Source organism: Phalacrocorax carbo, chromosome 15 (genome assembly GCF_963921805.1).
Source record: "Phalacrocorax carbo chromosome 15, bPhaCar2.1, whole genome shotgun sequence".
Lineage (NCBI taxonomy): Eukaryota > Metazoa > Chordata > Aves > Suliformes > Phalacrocoracidae > Phalacrocorax > Phalacrocorax carbo.
Window position 1 is genome coordinate 15,508,109 of NC_087527.1, and position 17,974 is coordinate 15,526,082.

Below are 17,974 nucleotides of genomic sequence, written 5' to 3' on the forward strand. Positions count from 1 at the left end.
ACTAAGACTGTGGTAATAATGTCTGTGCTTAAAAATGTCTGCTGCTTAAAAATCAGTATTGTTGAAGGTCAGTCTCTGGAGAGGAGGAACACTACTTTTGCCTTTTGTTACCCAGCTTTAGTTAATATAAGGCAAAAGTCTTTCTGTCAAAATTGTTTCTACATGCAATTTTAAATTGGTCATATCGCATTTTGAAGAAACCGGCTATCATGTTCTTACGGCTCTTCATTATTCATCACTGTAAGAAGCTCCTGCACCAAGTCTTCTTTGGTAAGGTCTTGACTTCTCTTGACCACTTCTGTGAAAAGCTGCTTCCCATATTGAAGTTTCTTCCATGGTGTATCCAACAAAGAATTACTCAATCCATATATTCCTGCACATAAAAAACCCCAAACAACTTATTAAGCTCTGGAGCAAAGAAAATGAATTTATGTACTATGCAAAAAATAACTTCATTATCATCTTATCCCACATGGTCTGAGGGACAGAAACAAATATATCAGCAAACTCATCACGAATCTCTTACGACAATTTGCTAATTCATCCTATTGCCAGCATCCATTTTGCTTCAAAAATCAGGGTGGTGAGTAAACTCTGAAAGATGTATATCATGTGATAAAGTAAGCACAACACCCCTTCAGACAGTAAGAGTCTCCTAGGTGTGTAACTGACAATAAAACCACCTCACCATTTCTCAACAACTCCTCTGGACCACTGCTTTTGCCTGATTTATTAGGGGGAAAAACACCCACAAAACCAACACACAACCACCTGCCCACCCCGCCCAAAACACCCACTTCAGAGCATCATAGCTTTAAGTTTACCAAAATTAGCTGAATTTGAGATTTTGAGCACTGTTATTAACACATTGTACACTGTGGTGTGAAATACCAAAACGTTTTTCTTTCTTCCAGAACACAACGGTAATAGAAACATTAGGGCATTACATAACCTAAGTATCAGGATTCCGAGTTATTTTGTGCTGAGTTTATTTCTGTAAAGCAACTTTAATCCTTCAAGCTTTACGTGTCATGAAATTAATGAGGTTATGTAGTATCTGTTATATTTAAAGGGCATATCAAGTCTTCACAGACCAGTCCCTGTGGCCCACTGCCAGTTGCAGAGTACCTACGTATTTTAAAATAAATGTTCAGGAAGGGGGGCAGGGGAAAAATTAAATTTAATTGGAAAGGATATTTAGTCATTTGCAGTTGTCATTACAAATTGTATTAAAATTTGTGAAATCTAAGTGATTCCTGAGCTAATCTTCACCAGTAGGTATGCTATAAAACACATTCCTAAACAGGCAGGCATCTTACACTAGGCTGTGCTTAAACACTCCTCTGTGCTAACGTACAGTACTTTGTTTCATGGTTTTACTCTAATCCATTTTTGCAGCAGTTTTAACCTCTGGTTTGCTGAATTATGAAAAAGGTACAAAAGAACTGTATCATTTTTGCAGTCCCGTCCTTTCCAGTTGAGTTGTATTAGTCATAACTTATTTGTGCCTCTGATTTTACTCTTGAAAACACAGCAAAGCAACATTTGATGACAAGTAGGAGTGTTCTCTTTAGAGGTACCAAATACTTCTCACCACAATCCAAAAGAATAAGCAAAAGATTACCAAAACTTGGCTCTCCCTAAAGGCAGCCACGTACATAGAAAAGGAATTTGTTGTTGAAACGTGGGGACCAGAACTACCTTTGCTACAGTCTGCAGATACCCAAAATTTGTGATTCAGTTTTTCATTACAAGCAGCCAAATTTTTAATAGAAATATTAAAAAAATTAAAACCGGTTTTGTGCTTGCAGCTGTAAAAAATCTAACAGCTGTTTCCAAGAATTTACACTGTAATTGCTGCAGTAACAATTTGCCTACTGGCAGCAACATTTTGACCATTAACCTAAGCGGGCAAAATAAGAGCCACTGTCATTAAGTGTTATCAACCAGCTACACTGCTCAGAGCCTGCTATGTGTCCTCTTCCCTTTAGACTGGCTTTTTGGTGACGAATTCTGGAGTAGTGCTCTTTGCAGCTGCCTATGTTTTAAATATTTTAAATCAATCCCCCTGATACAACAGATAAAAGCGGTGTTTTTTGGGGTTGCTTTTTTTTTTTAAAGCCAACTCCATCCCTAGGGGAGCACAGTCACACTGTGCCCTTGCCACTGCTGGGTAAGGAGATTTTGGGTCCAGTCCACAAACCTTTGAAAACCCCATTCCTCAAGACAGACTCCTCCCCTTCAGTCATAGTTATCTAAGGAGCATCCCACTAACTGCAGTGCAGGTGGGTACACTGACACAGATAGAAGCTTTTAACAAACTATTGATTCTTTACTGAAGTTTATTAGTGAATACTTGAATTTAAGGATGTTTTTTTAAAAGAATCCAATAAAAAAGTTAGCGAAGACAATGCTTAAACAGCTAAATTGCTGGAGAAATACAGCTGATTCTGACTCCTTTAAAATAACAAAGAGTAATATTTAGACCTTTCTGAAGAAAACCTACCAGGACTTAGGAAAACAGGTTCTGGCTCTCCTTTGTTTCCATAGTAGCAAATTACATCTCCTTTGGTGGTACTGAAAAATATAAATAAGAATTTCTCCTTGAAAAGCCATCAGCTTCTATATTTGATTACGCTCTAATTTCATGCAATCTTCAGGCACAGCAAGATGTTTCTCCCACTGTTACTACTCTGATACCACAGCCCAGAGATTAAGTGATGAGTTCTATTACTCTCCTTCTCTCAGAATACTCTCTCAGCTGTGCCACTGTCAAATAGCATCATTATAATTTTTCAATGTAACTGTAATAAAATTCAGTAAAACCCCAGAACTCCTGCATGGAAAGTAGCCAGGCTTAATGACAAAAATCTGTATGGTTTTGAATAAGTGCAGACTTAGTTACCTGGGTGAAGGGGGCACATTAAAACAAAAGGACAGTCCATCACAGCAAGTAACATTTTCCCGTCACCTCTTTTGAATCACTCTAAAGAGGCAGACTGCTGTGGGCCATTTCACCCGGCAGAAGTAAATTTTTAGGCCCCCTTAGGGCAATGTCATAGAGCATAGCCGGGTCCTTTAAGTGACAGATACGCATTTTCAGGCTGTTTTCAGATAATTGGAGTTACTGTTTGTAAGCTCTCTACCGGTAGGCACTGGCTTCAGCGCTCGCTCTCATGCGCGGTTTAGCAGGAGGGATCTCATAATGTTCAAAGGCATCTTCCAACATTTCAAGTAACTCTCACTTAGCAGATCAGCGTATCCAAACAGCATAGATTTTTAAGGAGTTGTACTAATCGTGACAACACAAACACCAAATCAACTGGTAAGAGAGAACCCAAACAAGTCATCAGTATGCCTTTGTGTCTCGTGGGGAACGGATCGCTATTAGATGCCTCACTCTCAACATCCCTCAATCCCATCAGCTGACACGAGACTGATTCCTCAGATTGCTACCAGTTGGTGGGGTTTGTCTGGGTTTTGGTTTTTGTTTGTTTTTTGATTTGCCAGAACACAGCCATGAGATCATGTAAGTCTGTATTTCACTCCAGTGATTCACCTGGTATTATTCCAGTTACCAACAAATACATTTCGACTAGTTCAGCTTTTAATTTGTCCCCCAAGCTCTAGCTCCTTAGACAGCAGGCAGACTTTTTGAATTGAAAAAAAACCTGAACAAACTAACAAACCTACTCAAAAACCAAACAAACACAAAGCCCAAACACACAGAAAACCTGCAGTGAAGACTGAATCTGGATTGAGGAGCATAAACCATAAATACAGTAGAGAAGCCATTTCCAGCTCCTCATTTTTTCTCAAGATAAAGAGACATATCTGTGCCTTGATGCAAATCAGAGTATACAAAACACAATCTCATTAATGATGTACGGAAAGTTAAATTGCTCTGCATAAGTTAGCATCCGCTACTCAAACCTTAATAACAAGCAAAACAGTCTTGATTTAGCTGTTTATATTATTCTTAAAAAGCCATTCTGAAAGACATTCTATAGCATCATTTCCAAGACAGCCAAATGAAGAGGGAAGTATTAACTTATTAATTATACAAGTCAGAAGAGGCAAGAGGAGGAATATAAAAAGAAACAAAGAGCTACATGAAGAAAAAATAAAACTGCCTTTCCTCCTCTGTGCACTTCTCTTCCTCCTCCCAAACCCATAAGACTTCTCTGATGACTTACAGAAAGATCTCCAAGTTTTTCAGCAAATTTAGGAGACAGCAATTATAATGGGTGGTTTTTGTGGATTGTTGATTTTATTGTTAAATCTTATACACAGCTCAGTTATTCAACGTACAATTTATCTACTGTTAAAGTGGCATTTTCTGAACTTTCCTCTAGTGGCTTAGACATTTTCCTTATCTTTGTTTTACTTTTCAACATGAAGATCCTTGTTCAAATTTACCTTATGCTGATCTCAAGACTCCTTAGGGACCTCCCCAACTCTCCACAGCCAAGTGCCCACATCAGAACCATGACAATGAGCACGGCTTTAGTTCCAGCAGGGCACTGGATGTCGATCACTCCTTTCTGGTTCCGGCCCTAATTCTAGTGCACCAAAGATTTTTGCTAGTCTCTGCTGGGCTTCTCATGTGAGTGAATTAGCTGTGACTCCATAAAAATATTCTTATCCATCAATTTTAAAAAAAGTATGTTAGCGAAAAGACCATTTCCTTCTTTACCCCATTTGAAGTATTTGCATCGGGAATACCTAGAATACAAAAGCAGCAGAAACAAAGTAGTGACACAAGATATGACTAGAATTTTCCTTCCTTAATTTCTTGAGTTGCAAATTTCTGTTCCACTAGCACAGATTAACTTGTATACTTGACCCATTTACGGAATCTCAAGAGTTGCATTTTCTCAGAGACAAAAGGGGTTTTTAAATTACTATTTTTTAACATGCTAAGGCAGAGGAAAAAATAGCTTTTACAATGAATATGAGAAAGGGCTGCTGAAAAGTACACATGGAAGAAAAAAAATTTATTAGCAACAACCCGAACTTCCCTTCTATTTTTTGAGACTCCATCAGGTACAAACAAGTTCCAAATTAAAAGTTACACATGGCAGGAGGGAGAAGTTTTTTCCTGAGCAGGTAAACACAGCAATCAAGACAAGAGCTGTTTTCAATGGACACGTTTTCTTTGTTGAATAAGCTTAAGTATTAGAAATAAATTATTGCTAGAGTGGGAAAAATCTCTAGTGAAATATTCACCTATTGTACTGGTTCAGCAATTTTTTTCCAGTATACATGTCTGCAGAATAGTTGTGAGGAAAAATGAGCAAAAGGTATATTTCCTGAAACTATGTTTACAGTCATGCCATATACAATGAGGAGAGTCTGACTCTTTTTCCTATTACTAGCTCCTTCATTTAAATTACCAAGATATTTGGCTTTTCAGCTAGATGGACACTATTACAAGTTTTCTAAAATTTCAAGTAGAAGACTCACATACGTTCTTCCCTTAATGGGATTCTGCCAGGTCTTCAGAGAGACAGGAAAAACTTGAGATAGCCAGAGAAGTTGAGCCATACTTTGTTTGGCTGCAAACACGACGCTATATATTCAAGACGCCTGGGACCTTACAGGAGTGAAGACTGAATGGCGTTCAAAGGCTCAACGGACCTCCTGTGAGGAGATCTGGGTGTACGAGTTCAGTTCTCACAAAACTGAAACCTCTGAAAACAGGATGATGTTAATCATCTTGCTCAAAGCATGTCATGGCCCTTTCAAAGCCTTACATAAACAAAGTCTAAACCCAGGCCAAAAACTGACTGGAAGTTATACTTAACTTTCTCAAGTCCTTGTTTATTAATGTTTGGGTAGGACCAGCTGGGCATTTTAGCAACATCAGGGCTTTCCTCTCCGCCCCAGCATTCTTTATGTTATCTTTATGGCCAGGTAATGGTTAGCATGAAGTGATGCTAACATGCATGATGCACGACTGTCCCAACTGGGTTAGGCACCTTCCTACCAGGCTGGTTCTGATCGGAACATTTAGAGTTGGCACACAGTCAGTACTAATACTAGAAAGAATCCCTTGGCAGCTAAAAAGGGAGAGCGTTGAGCTGAGCCATCATTAATAGACCAGTCTGACTTCTTGGTCCCAGTCACATGCTGGGGTACAAGAAGTCATACGCTCCTGAGAGTGCGCTGGCACACCGCATCTTCCATGAACAGGGGCACAGAAAAAGCCACGTGTGAGTAAAGTATTTGAGGTCACCTGAAGTTGCTGAATTAGTGTGTTTCATGGAGGGAACTATTTATACTCTATCTCAAAAGCAAGAAGTAGTACTTTTAAAAATATAATCAATAAATAAAATCCAGTTGGAATGAATACCATACAGACAGTGACTAAGCACAGGGAGAACAAACAAGCCAAAGTTAAAAAACAAGAAAAAAAGTTGGCTGCTAATGGCCTATTTTGACATTAACAGTTGGGTCATTAAAAAAGTAAAACGACACTAGCAATTATAAATATACAACATACATTTTATGTATTAAGCAAACACAGCAAAATCATTAAGGTCATTATAGGATTTTTTCAGTTAAGACACCAGTGATTACACAAACTATTTTATTGGTGCATTAAATACTCTTCAAATTGTCAAACCTGTATCTGCTGTAGGAGGTCTATGAAGAGAAAAGATCAGAGCAATTGTTATCACCTGAGGTCTCAAAAGACAGTTTTAGATGGAAAGGTAGACAAATGGCCCAAGCAAACCCTTGAACACAGCTGTAAGACAAGTCCTGTCACGAGACCACGCGCTGAGTAAGGAGGCACTACTGACTTCCTTCAGCAATGGCTTTTTATGTGAGAGAATATCATCATCTAGCATCTGTTCTGAGATTCTCGTGATTGAGAAGTTCAGTAACAAGACCCCCTGGAGTTTAACAAAAAGATGGGGAATACAAACAAACTGCAGGGTCACCAATCCAGGACATCTGTACCTTGTTTCTACATTCCACGTTCCCCCAGATGGGTGTTTTTATTACACTCACCTGCAGTGCAACACTGCTGCTGCTGCCTTCTGTCAAAAGACGACTGAAGCCTTCCAAGAGGCTTCTGAAATGGGGATACTTCCGAAGTCTAGTCCAGTGCGCCTGTCGGCTACTCTTTCTTTTATCATTGGCTCTGCCTATTCCCTTCCTACTGTTTACAGATACTCAGTACTGAACATAAAGGCAGAAGCCAAGAGGAAAAAAAAAAATCATTGTAAGCTTGATCACAGCAATAGCCTCAAAATCCTGGCCTGGACTCAGATTCTCTTCCTTCCCAGCTTTACAAGTATAGACACCAATTTCACTGGAGAAGTAATAAAGGCATAACTGAAGTGATAACAATAGGACCCAGTAGACTTTTTTTTTTAAATCCCAGCCATAGCTGGCAGCAGAAAGAGAAGTAAAACTACATAAAAATTATGCTCTTCGATACATCATTCTGTCAAACAATGTAAGCAATATATAATAAATAATCTAGGAAATAGTCTAGGCAGCATAAATCTCAGTAGTAATGGATGCTGCATAGCAACATGAAAGCTATGCAGAGTTTGCTAGAATTACTTCTTAATGCTCATGAAATATACTCAATGTCCTTCTGCACCTCTACCCTGCTTCAACTTCAAGGCGGCTCCAAGTCCTGTTCAACAAAAATATAAACAGAGTGAACAGGAAAAAAGGAATAAGGCTGTAACGCTCCACAAGCTGTGGTTGTCACCAAGCGATCGCTCCCCTGGGCACTGAGCTCTAATCTTCTAACAGGGTAAATATTTTACAAACAAGGACATTGGATTGTTTCATGAGTGATGTGTGCATGTATTTTCGCACAAGAAGAGATGAAACTGGCAGCTTGAAACACTGAAGAGTAGTTTCAGCTGACTACTATGGTTCACAGATTAACTTTTTTTTTCTTAAATGTTTATAAGCTAATCAGAAAACTCTGTTCTAAAGCCAAAAACAGCCCAGACAAACAAAAAACAAACTCAAAACCCCACCACACAACAAACTACCAACTATAAAGCCCAAACATTTTTGTACATATACCACCTACCACCAAATGAAGGGGTGAAAAGAACATTGCAGGATACTCACAGCATGCAAAGTCTGCTTTAAAGCCCTACTCTGGTTTTACTGTCAGTGTCTAAACATTTCTTTGGTGTTGCCCTCATTTTTTGAGCCAGGCAGAAGCTGACACCGGCCAGAAGAGAGAAAATCAAAAAGGTTTTTCAGGAGCTTTTTTTCCTTCTCTTGAGATTGGACTGTCCATCTCATTACACTTGCAAAGGACTGAGGATCTATGCAGAAATATTTCAAAGATGGTAGCACAAAACGTGCTAGAGAAGTACTGGGACACCTCATTTTCATGAGGAAGCCACAAGGAGCGAGACAGATGTAGTCTGCAGAAGGTGGGACTGACAGACAATGCACGAGAAGAAACGTAAGTGAGCTTACAGAGCAGTCATGACAACTCGCCATCTACATTCTTCCCACACCAGCAGTCTGACCCTGTCTCACTTTTCACTGGAAAGGCTCCCAGGGCTCATCTCGGAGAGCAATCAAATCCCTCTCACACAGCCTTGCCTTGATACCCATACCGACCGAGACAGCCCGGGTTTCTAAAACCTGGTCACGCCATTTAGGTGTTTTAATCTTACAAGGCCCTGCGCTACCAGCGGTTCAGTTAACTCTTCTCCCAAACAACCCTGCTTCAGTTTGTTTTTTTTTACCTCATCAATGATGTTGCTACATAGCTAACCAACTGTAGACTTCCATATTAAAAAATATATGAAAAAAAGAAAAAAATATATGCACTCATATTTTATATAACATATATAAAAACACTTTTAAACATATACTTAATATTTTGCATTTGTATATCTATATCAGCAGAAATGCTGTCCCAATATCAACAAAAGCAGCTCACTTCATATCACCACAAAGGGAGAAAGAAGGAAAACTGCTCTGAATCTTAGAGACCAGTCCAGCTTCCAATAACCTTGTTCCTCTCTAATCAGACCGACTGATAGTCAGAACTGGAGGAGTAACAACACTGCCTTCTTTGAAGCTAATTTTGCAGCAACACAACACTCCAGAGTCACACTGTTTGCCATATGCCATACATTCAACATAAAACCACATTTAGCATAATCGGTTAAGTATTCATGACACTCGTACTCAGCAGGTACAGAAAGATGATAAACTGAAGGGATCAGAGAAAAGTACTACTAAGTAGTTTTTCCAACACAATATTCTTACCAAAAAAATGAACAGAGTTTAAATTGACATCAGGAGATGCCACAGAGCAAACAGATTAAACTGAAAGTGTCAAAACCCATGCATGTTTAAAATAAGAGTCACACAAAGCTGTGGAAATAAACAATGATTTTACAACCCGTATGGTGGTTTCCAGCTCTCCTCCTCACATCATTGCACCTGTATCATCTAGCGTACTGTCATCATAATAATACAGAGAAGAGATAAAAATTTATTTTCCTGAAATGCGTACCTGAAGACTCAAGCATTGTACATCTCTAAATGTGCTGCTTACAGTCAGCAATACCCTGTGCTCAGATACACCCCTCCCCAACGGTGCTTCATTTGCACTTTCAATTGGAGTTTCCTCTCCGTCTCACACCACTTTAACAGAGCCAATCACTATTTGTTACAGAAGAACATGTGAAGAACCATCTTCAATCTTTTTTTTGAACAGTAACGTGGCCTAACAAAATAGCATCAGCTGCAGTAGCATTTTCTATCTACAAAGAAAAGTAGCTTCCATTTATATACTGCATTTCTCTTGGGAGTACTTCTAATTTCCTAAAATGACAAGTTTACATATCTTCTAGAAATTGCTCTGCATCATTAGCTTGCCAAGAATTTCATTTCATCAGAGCATCCACGGCTAAGGACACATCAAAATGGAGAAGTTAATAAACACATACAGCTTTCAGAGCAATACTCAGCAAGGAATTACGACCTGCGTCACCACAGGAAGACTTCAATTGCACGTACAATTCCCTGTCAGCCTAGCATGGAGGAATAAAGAAGCAGAACCAACATTAGAATGATTGCTTTAACAAATAAGGTCAGTCGAACCTACTTTAATACCATTATACTAACAGCCATTATGACTGTTCTAGTTACCTAAATTAGCAAAGAGAAACTCAAACATACTTACTGCTTGCCAGGTCACACCTTGAACATCATATTTGCTTGAAAACATAATAAGACTATTTCTTCTGTTACACTTTCAGTTACAGATAGCCTTCTACGTTGCGTAAGCTAGCCAGGCAGCAACACGCAGCAGAGAGCACAAGAAGCCACATCCTCTGACTATGGTAAAAATGAATTTAAGCAACAGAAAAATTTTGGGAAGTCTCTGGTGGGATAACAAACTTGGTAAAGTAGAGAGTAAAAATAACAGAAAAGCAGCAAACCCTGTAATTGCCTAACCTGCTTCTGGATTAAGCTTCTAGAGACATAACCTATATGCTTATTTCTAAGCAGGCACACCAAAGCAGAAATACATTCCTAGGATCTTCACAGGTAGCACGTGTCTGCCTTTTGTGTTCATCCTTTTAGACTTCAGTCACCTCTATTAGTTGAATTTCACTTTCCTACCATATCATAGCAAATTTAAAAATGAAAACTAATAGCCTGGCAGGATTTGCAATAAAGGCCTTTCTTAAAAGAAAAAAGACAAAACACTTGCAGGAAACTGGGAGAGCAGGGAAGAAATGACTGATATGGCTGAACCGCGAGCTGAAGGGGGTCTACTACAGAAAGTGAAAAACAAACAAGGCCGATTAGTGATAGGGTACTAGAAATTGTTTTCACTGAGAACAGTAAATGTACCTTCTGCTTTAGATATATATGGTTTCCCAGAAGCACGCAGAAAAGCTGAGCAGAAGATGACAACCTGATGGCGCAGGGCCTAGTAAGATTAATGCTTCTGCAGAAGGCGTGCCAAAGCAGTAGTGTGCTCTTGGCTGTTTACACCTGCTTATGGCCATGACGTACGCATCTGAGCGCTGACACGTAGCCTAGAGACGACCTAACCCTGGATTTCTGTTCTTCTGAATCAGGCGTAGCACACAGGCAGACCACCGTGTATACTTGTGTGCACACACGTGTGCGCAGTGGAAAGGGCTGCGCCAACCACATCGTCTATAATCAAGTACCCAAGGTCCTTCCCTCAGCTGCAGAAACTTGAAGCAGCTACAGTCTTTGTTACACGCTGATTTTTTTTTTCCCCACATTCAGCAAAGATTAATGATACATTCACTGTGACAGGCATAACAGTCTGAAAGCTTTCAGTTGTTCTAATTCTGCCACAGCATGCCACCTCTCAGAGGAAAAAAAAAAAAATCATTTCTGAGAAATTACGGAGCCAAGGTTTTGTTTTCTCCAAAACACGAGCCACGTAGCCTTCAGGGTAAAGACTGACTATGGCCTATTAGGGAAAGAGGCGCAAGAAGTTTTGTGGGAAGCAATGATTAGAACACAAGACAGCCCTCCAGTGTTTGAAAGATGAAAAAGTAACAAAGGAAATTATGACTAGAGTAACATTAGGACCTTACATGCCAATTAGCAAAAGAGAAGAGCTCTACCTTTAGCTTGTGACAGGCTTCTGTATAGTTACACTTCTGTGCTAAGAAGTACACGTACATCACTGCTGTCATCTTTCTCTTTGACATTTGAACTGTCATGTTTTGTAGACTTACTTCAAGTCAGCTGCTAATAAATTAAATCCATTGTAAAGATGTCCTTCTACTGAAACTTTCTTCAAGTAAGAGTAGCTGTCCAGATCTGCAGTCAGGAAGTTTGTTACAAGAGCACCTAAGAAAGAGAAGTACATAGAGCAGCTTGTATGTGTGAACTCACTATTCTGACAGGCTTGGTAAAACAAACATAAGACACAAGACTCCTCTTACGAACAGGGTATAACAGTGGAAAAAAAAAAAAAGAAAAAGCTCTTCATCAAAATTTCTACAGAACTCATATTTACTATTATATACTGGATGTGCCTTTCCTCTCCTCCCACCTTGCCAAACTCTTTGTCTTGCTTCACTTCCCTGACGTACGACCCTAAAATCAATTAGAAATCACACGGTTCATTTGCTTCTCTGTACAACATGTTTTGCCATTACAGTATGACATGAAGGTTACACACAGACCTATTTTCACTTTAAAACCCCCCAAACCCCACAGATACCCTTTTCTGAAAGAGTGTTTTTCCCCTATTATTTCTGCTCCTCTGATTTATCAGTGGGTGGGGAGAAGGGACTACAATAATCCTTTAGATTAACCTCCACCATAATCCAAGTTGCACTATTTCCCTAAGGTTTGAACAAGAACATACACATTTTAAAAAGTCCACTGTAATCTAAATCTAGCTCAGTGCTTGTCTAGTTGTTCTGGCTGTTAATTAGAATTACTGTCAAGAGAAGACAGTTGGTGCTGCATTTCTTATCCGAATGTAACTGCAGGCTCTAGGCACTACATCTTGTTCTACTTCTGCCTGCTTGATTAGAATATCGTTATCCAAGTCAAGTTCCCCACACAGATACTCTGTCAGTTCACAAATTCTGTTTATAGCACAAACCATTTTATTTGTCCATAAAGTGGTTATAAAAAAAATTAATAAAATAATCATCCCAGTAAAACAGTGATACCAGGGCTTGTTTGTCCACTTTTTCTACTTCTATTCCTTCATACCTCTTCCTTTTGCATTTTTATCAATCTTTGGCTGCATATAGTTTGTCAGGGCTGCCATCTTGCCTTTCTTACTGATTCCCAGCCATGTCCCACCTTCTTTTCCTTCCTCCATATCCAGACCTAATAGAATAAGTAAGAGTTAGGCAATTACATTAATTTTTACAAAATTGCAAGCTTAAATCAGAATTTCTTAATGCAAATGCTGATGCATTTATCCAACTGCTGGATAAAATGCAGTAGGTACAAGACTGTCTTTCTGGACAAGTGAGGTAAGCCACTTAAGTTACCCACCCTCCAATTCTGCACTATCAAATATCTTCCAAGCTACAGCAGTAACAGATGAGAGATGATGAGAAAATTCAATGTAAAAGCAAAATTATAAGCTTTGCCTGTATGCTAAAATACATAAAATGTCAAGTAGTCTCAGAATGCTTGTTAGCAAAAAGGCAAATCTATGAAGATTAACGTTATTTGCAAGTTTAGATTTACAAGTAACCAGAAAAATTCAGCGTAAGCTATGTAGCTGATAAAAATCTTGAACTCTGGTGACAGTAATTTACATTGAGGAGGGGGACCCACAAAAATGAAGCCCACAACCAAACCTCTTGAAAGAGAGTACAAGTTTAAAAAACCCAGCAAAAACGAACCAAACAAAAAAACCACGACCTATTTGTAATGAGCTCATATTAACCAGCAAGCATTTAATGGAAAAACAAAAAACAAGTTCAGTATAACAAGTATACTGTTAGAAACTTCTAATTCTGAATCGCGTCATAAGGTAACTTTCATTAGAAGATCAAAAGAACAGGTTTTGGATCCTTATTCAGAAACCCCTTTCTTCAGTATCCAAACCTTCAATATCAAGTTTAGCCGTACCCCATCTTTACACAATACTTCTGCTGCTGTTCTCTACCTTAGCTGAAAGGCACACAGAAGAAAAACATACAGCGGCGTTGACGTGTGCTCAGTGATTAATGTACAGCAATTCCCGTTTTCCAAAATGGCTGCAAGTGCGGAATATTTTTTCATTTTTAAGCCACACAAGAATAGATTTGATTTATTTTGGTTCAGTGTGCTGCTTTCATTTGGAACAACATTATTAAGTCAAAGGCATACGCTCACGGGGTGTCCACGCACACACCCCCCTGGATGAAGGATATACTGGTTTCTTATGCCAAGTACCAACAGAGCTGACAAGGGTATAAAGACAAAAATTCAGGGCCCTTCAGTTTTCAGGATAATTGTTTGTTTGTTTGTTTTAAACTGCTACATAGCAGAGGAAGCAGCATCCAGAATGTCTGGCACAAAACACCCGTCAGCCAGAACTTCAGAAGCAAGGGAGCTGCAGTGCAGTGGGAGTCATTTATCCTCACAGGCCTCCCTGCCAATGACAATAACACACGGCATCAACAAAGAGTATTTGTGAAGTCAAAATCTTGCATTTAAACAATGCTTTGTCTTCCAGAGCTTCATTTCTGTTTGAGAGAAGGCAGAGGTATTGATTTTACTTAAAAATGACTACAGATAGATTCCCTACAAAAGACAACCAGACAGCTGAGTGACTGTACAGGCAGTTTAGTAAAATGTAGACACGAAAGCTAATAAACCGATGGATCAATAACTAAAATTATTCTGTAGCCTATAAATTATTAGCTGGTAAGAAATGAGAAAGTTTTCACCTTCTTGAGGCTTGGTTTAATGATTTTAAGTCGCTTTTACAAACACTGAGTCTGTGGAATAACTAATTCCACCTATTTGAAGAAGTATTTCAGTGTATCTGACAAAGCTAAATTAATAGTTTGTGATGGACAAGTTAATCTGATATATTTCCATTGCACTGCTTGGTCTGAAATCAGTGTAAGAACATCAAACTGGGAAGAAAACTCCACAAGATATTAAACCACAAATAAAATAGCACAATTCATCTTTCAAGCTTACAACATGCTTCCCCCAGAAGCACAGAGAAGCAGCATATTTCTTATTAGAAATGCAACACCACCACCCCAATAACAAAAAAAATCCAGGCCACAATTCCCTTACACGCCGTATGAACACCACTCGAAACAGCAAGACATACATACCGCTAAGGATCTCATTGCTGCTGTCCCAGAAATCCGCCGATTTGGATGGCCTGTGGTAAAACTCATCTCTATTAGCTGCTAGAATAAGCCTGTAGAAGACAAGAGGGAAAAGATACTATTAATTTCCAACAGGAACTTCACGGTACAGGCAGGAATCCTTGCCACAGCATTAGCTCATTTTAAGCATGAAACTGTTTTCCCATCTCACCTTTATCACTCAGTATAATGGTCAAATGACACCTGACAGCAGCCTCTCTGTCTTGAGACATTCAGCAAGTCTACCTTGCTGTGTGAATGAGGCAGCTATTATTGTCAATGAATAGTACTTACAACACAACAGATTGAATTAAGATGGCTTAAGCAATCTTAAGATTCCTCAGCATGCGAGGTTACGGCTTAATTAAAGAAAATTTAAAGGTAACCCACAGATTTATAAGTAACATCCAAAAAATCTGAAGCATGAGACTATGTTCTTACTGGATCATTACTTAGGATCATGTAGTTACAGTACTTTTTTAAATCTAAATTTGACACCTAAACCTCTACTTATGTGGTTCAAAGATACAAGTCAGAAGCTTTTGTCTGTAACTGGAAGAGAGAGAAATCTGTGATAGCCTCAAAGGTCCAGCCCCACTGAAATTCCTTTGAAGAAACAACAGCATGCTCAAGGAAGCACAGAAGTAAAGGGAAAAGGCATGTGTTTTTGTAACAGTCAAGAGGTAAAGTGGTGGGGCTTTTGCTCTCTGTTTTTTGTTGTTTTGTGGGTTTTTTTGCACGTGTAGTTGCTTGCATAATCTGAGTTCTACCAGAACAGTAGGACAAAATAGTTGAATCCTTAATGAGAGTCAGCCCTTACAGCAGAGAAACTACAAGCAGCCCTGGAGGATACACAATCAGGAGGGAGGAAGAAGTTATGAAGAATAATATGCAATTGAAAACTGCTGCTGGATGAAACCCATTATTTATATTTAGAAATAAACACAGCACCCCACAAGACCAAGTGCTGTCCTGACAAAAAGCATACTGCAGCTCTTCACATGCCATCTAAAATGTGATGATTTTAGAAAACAAACAGATATTAAATAACACCATACATTATTTGGAAACAGCAGTGACAGAAAACTGCTAGCTCTGCCTGGTTCCCTCTGCTCTGTACTTCGATAGTTATCATAACGGCACTGAAGATGAAAGACCAAGTTCAACACAATATTTCAGAAGCAGCGGACATGCAAGATAAGACAGTTTTTCCTCAGAAGTTCCAGGCTTGGTCGCAGTGCAGACCAGTCAAATTCAACCATAACACCAGTTCAAGCCAGTCAGGCTGTGAACATAAAGTAGGTGAGGCTGAAAGAGTCAGTGCAGCCAGAGGCCTTCAGAGGAATTTAGAACAGTCTCAGTTTTTGGACTTTGAAAAGCAAAAACTGTTTCTCTGTCCATTGCATCCAGCAGAAGTTATTAAACAAAGCAACTTGTTTGCTGTACAACCTTACCGGGCACACGAATACCTCACGGAATGCATGCCGCAGTCGTCTGTCAGCAGGGCTGGCGCCAGAGCACGAGAAAGAGAAGTCTAGGCTAATCCCAGGTTGGAAGCGACCTCAGGGATCATCTAGTCCAACCTTTCTGGGAAGAGCCCAGCCTAGACAAGACAGCCCAGCACCCTGTCCAGCCAAATCTTGAAGGTGTCCAACGTGGCCGAGCCAACCCCTTCCCTGGGGAGATTATTCCAACAGTGACTGTCCTCACTGTGAAAAATTTCCCTCTGGTGTCCAATCGGAATCTCCCCAAGGGCAACTTGTGTCCATCCCCCTTGTCCTCTCCATGGGACTCCGTGTAAAAAGGGAGTCTTCATCTTCTTTGTAGCTGCCCCTTAAGTCCTGGTACATGGAGACGAGATCCCCTCTGAGCCTCCTTTTCTCAAGGCTGAACAAACCCAGCTCTCTGAGCCCATCCTCATTTGGCAGCTTCCCAGTCCTGTGACCATCTTGGTGGCCCTTCTCTGGATCCCTTCCAGCCTGACTGTGCACATCCACTTCTTGAAAGCGAGAAAGTTAACATTTTCTGTTATTCAAAAGCAATGGAAGACAGCATCTGAAACTAAATTTAATGACTTATTGCAACATCAAATAGATGCAGGGTATCTATAAATAAAAGCTAGAATTAGAAGTGTTACTGGGTTTCTATGCTGAGAATCAGCATTCAGACACTGCTATATTCAAACCTGGAGATGAGCTTTCATTTGATGCTGCTCTTCCACCAGTCTTATTTCAATCATTATGTTGGAATTTAAAGACAATGTTTTTCATGGGTAGAACACACCCACCTGAAGAGCGGGTAGTGGATTTGGCAGATCCAAGTAAAGAGCAGAAGACAACTGTAGCCCTCGGCAAGCGATATGCCGGAGGCTCAGGGCACCAGGTGCCCGCAGACACGCTTGCGCACAACTCCACCGCACCCTGCCGTGATCCAGTGGCCAGAGCTTCCAAAGTCCTGCTCATTATTGCCCGTAACATGACTTGCCTTTATTTCAGCTTCGAGACTGTGAGTCTTCCCCATTCTTTCCAACTCTGTTGGTTAATACTTAATTTTAATGAAATGCCATCTTTCAGAAACCTGCAGGTTTTCTTAACCAGTTTCCTATAACTTCAGTATCTCCCGCACCTCGAGTTCCTCCTACCAGCTGCATATCAATTACATTTACACAGCAGAAGCCACGTCTGCTACTGTAAACTGAAGCCAGACCATACAATTTTCATTCCAATTTTTAAGCCACAACACAATAATCAATTCCAATGAAATCTCATTATTTTTCTCAGCATTCAAATGTACTGACATTTTCTGCAGGTTTCTGAATCCTTTCTGGAAATTCGTCCCTTCATTAACACAATGTTAAATGTCTTACAAGATGATCACGAGGTGCCAGTTGTGCATTAGAAATGCTACAGATAAAGAATTATAATTAGCTATAGAGAAAATAAAAATGGCTAACACTTCAATGGCCTCCTTTCTGTAAGGAAGATGCTTAGTATTTTGCCCAACAAAGATAGCATCTGCTGGAAAGCACAGCGTATGTGCATTTTTAATCCTTCCAATGCCAAATAATCATAATATTGTTCCTTTCAGACTTGCATTATTTCTCTTCTTCCAGCTGATTCCAGTCT

The 17,974-nt window shown here is 39.6% G+C and overlaps 1 protein-coding gene across 3 annotated transcripts in view; it reads right to left on the reverse strand.

The window, feature by feature from the left end:
- The window catches only part of TANGO2 (transport and golgi organization 2 homolog), a 39,541-nt gene that overhangs the window by 7,086 nt on the left and 14,481 nt on the right, over positions 1–17,974 (reverse strand). For all 3 annotated transcript variants that reach the window (XM_064466558.1, XM_064466557.1, XM_064466556.1), the window contains exons 3-7: positions 14,814–14,902; positions 12,733–12,852; positions 11,739–11,853; positions 2,507–2,577; positions 220–373 (exon numbers count right to left, since the gene is read on the reverse strand). In XM_064466558.1, coding sequence (XP_064322628.1) covers positions 220–373; positions 2,507–2,577; positions 11,739–11,853; positions 12,733–12,852; positions 14,814–14,902 — 549 coding nt within the window. The remainder of the gene's footprint in view (positions 1–219; positions 374–2,506; positions 2,578–11,738; positions 11,854–12,732; positions 12,853–14,813; positions 14,903–17,974) is intronic.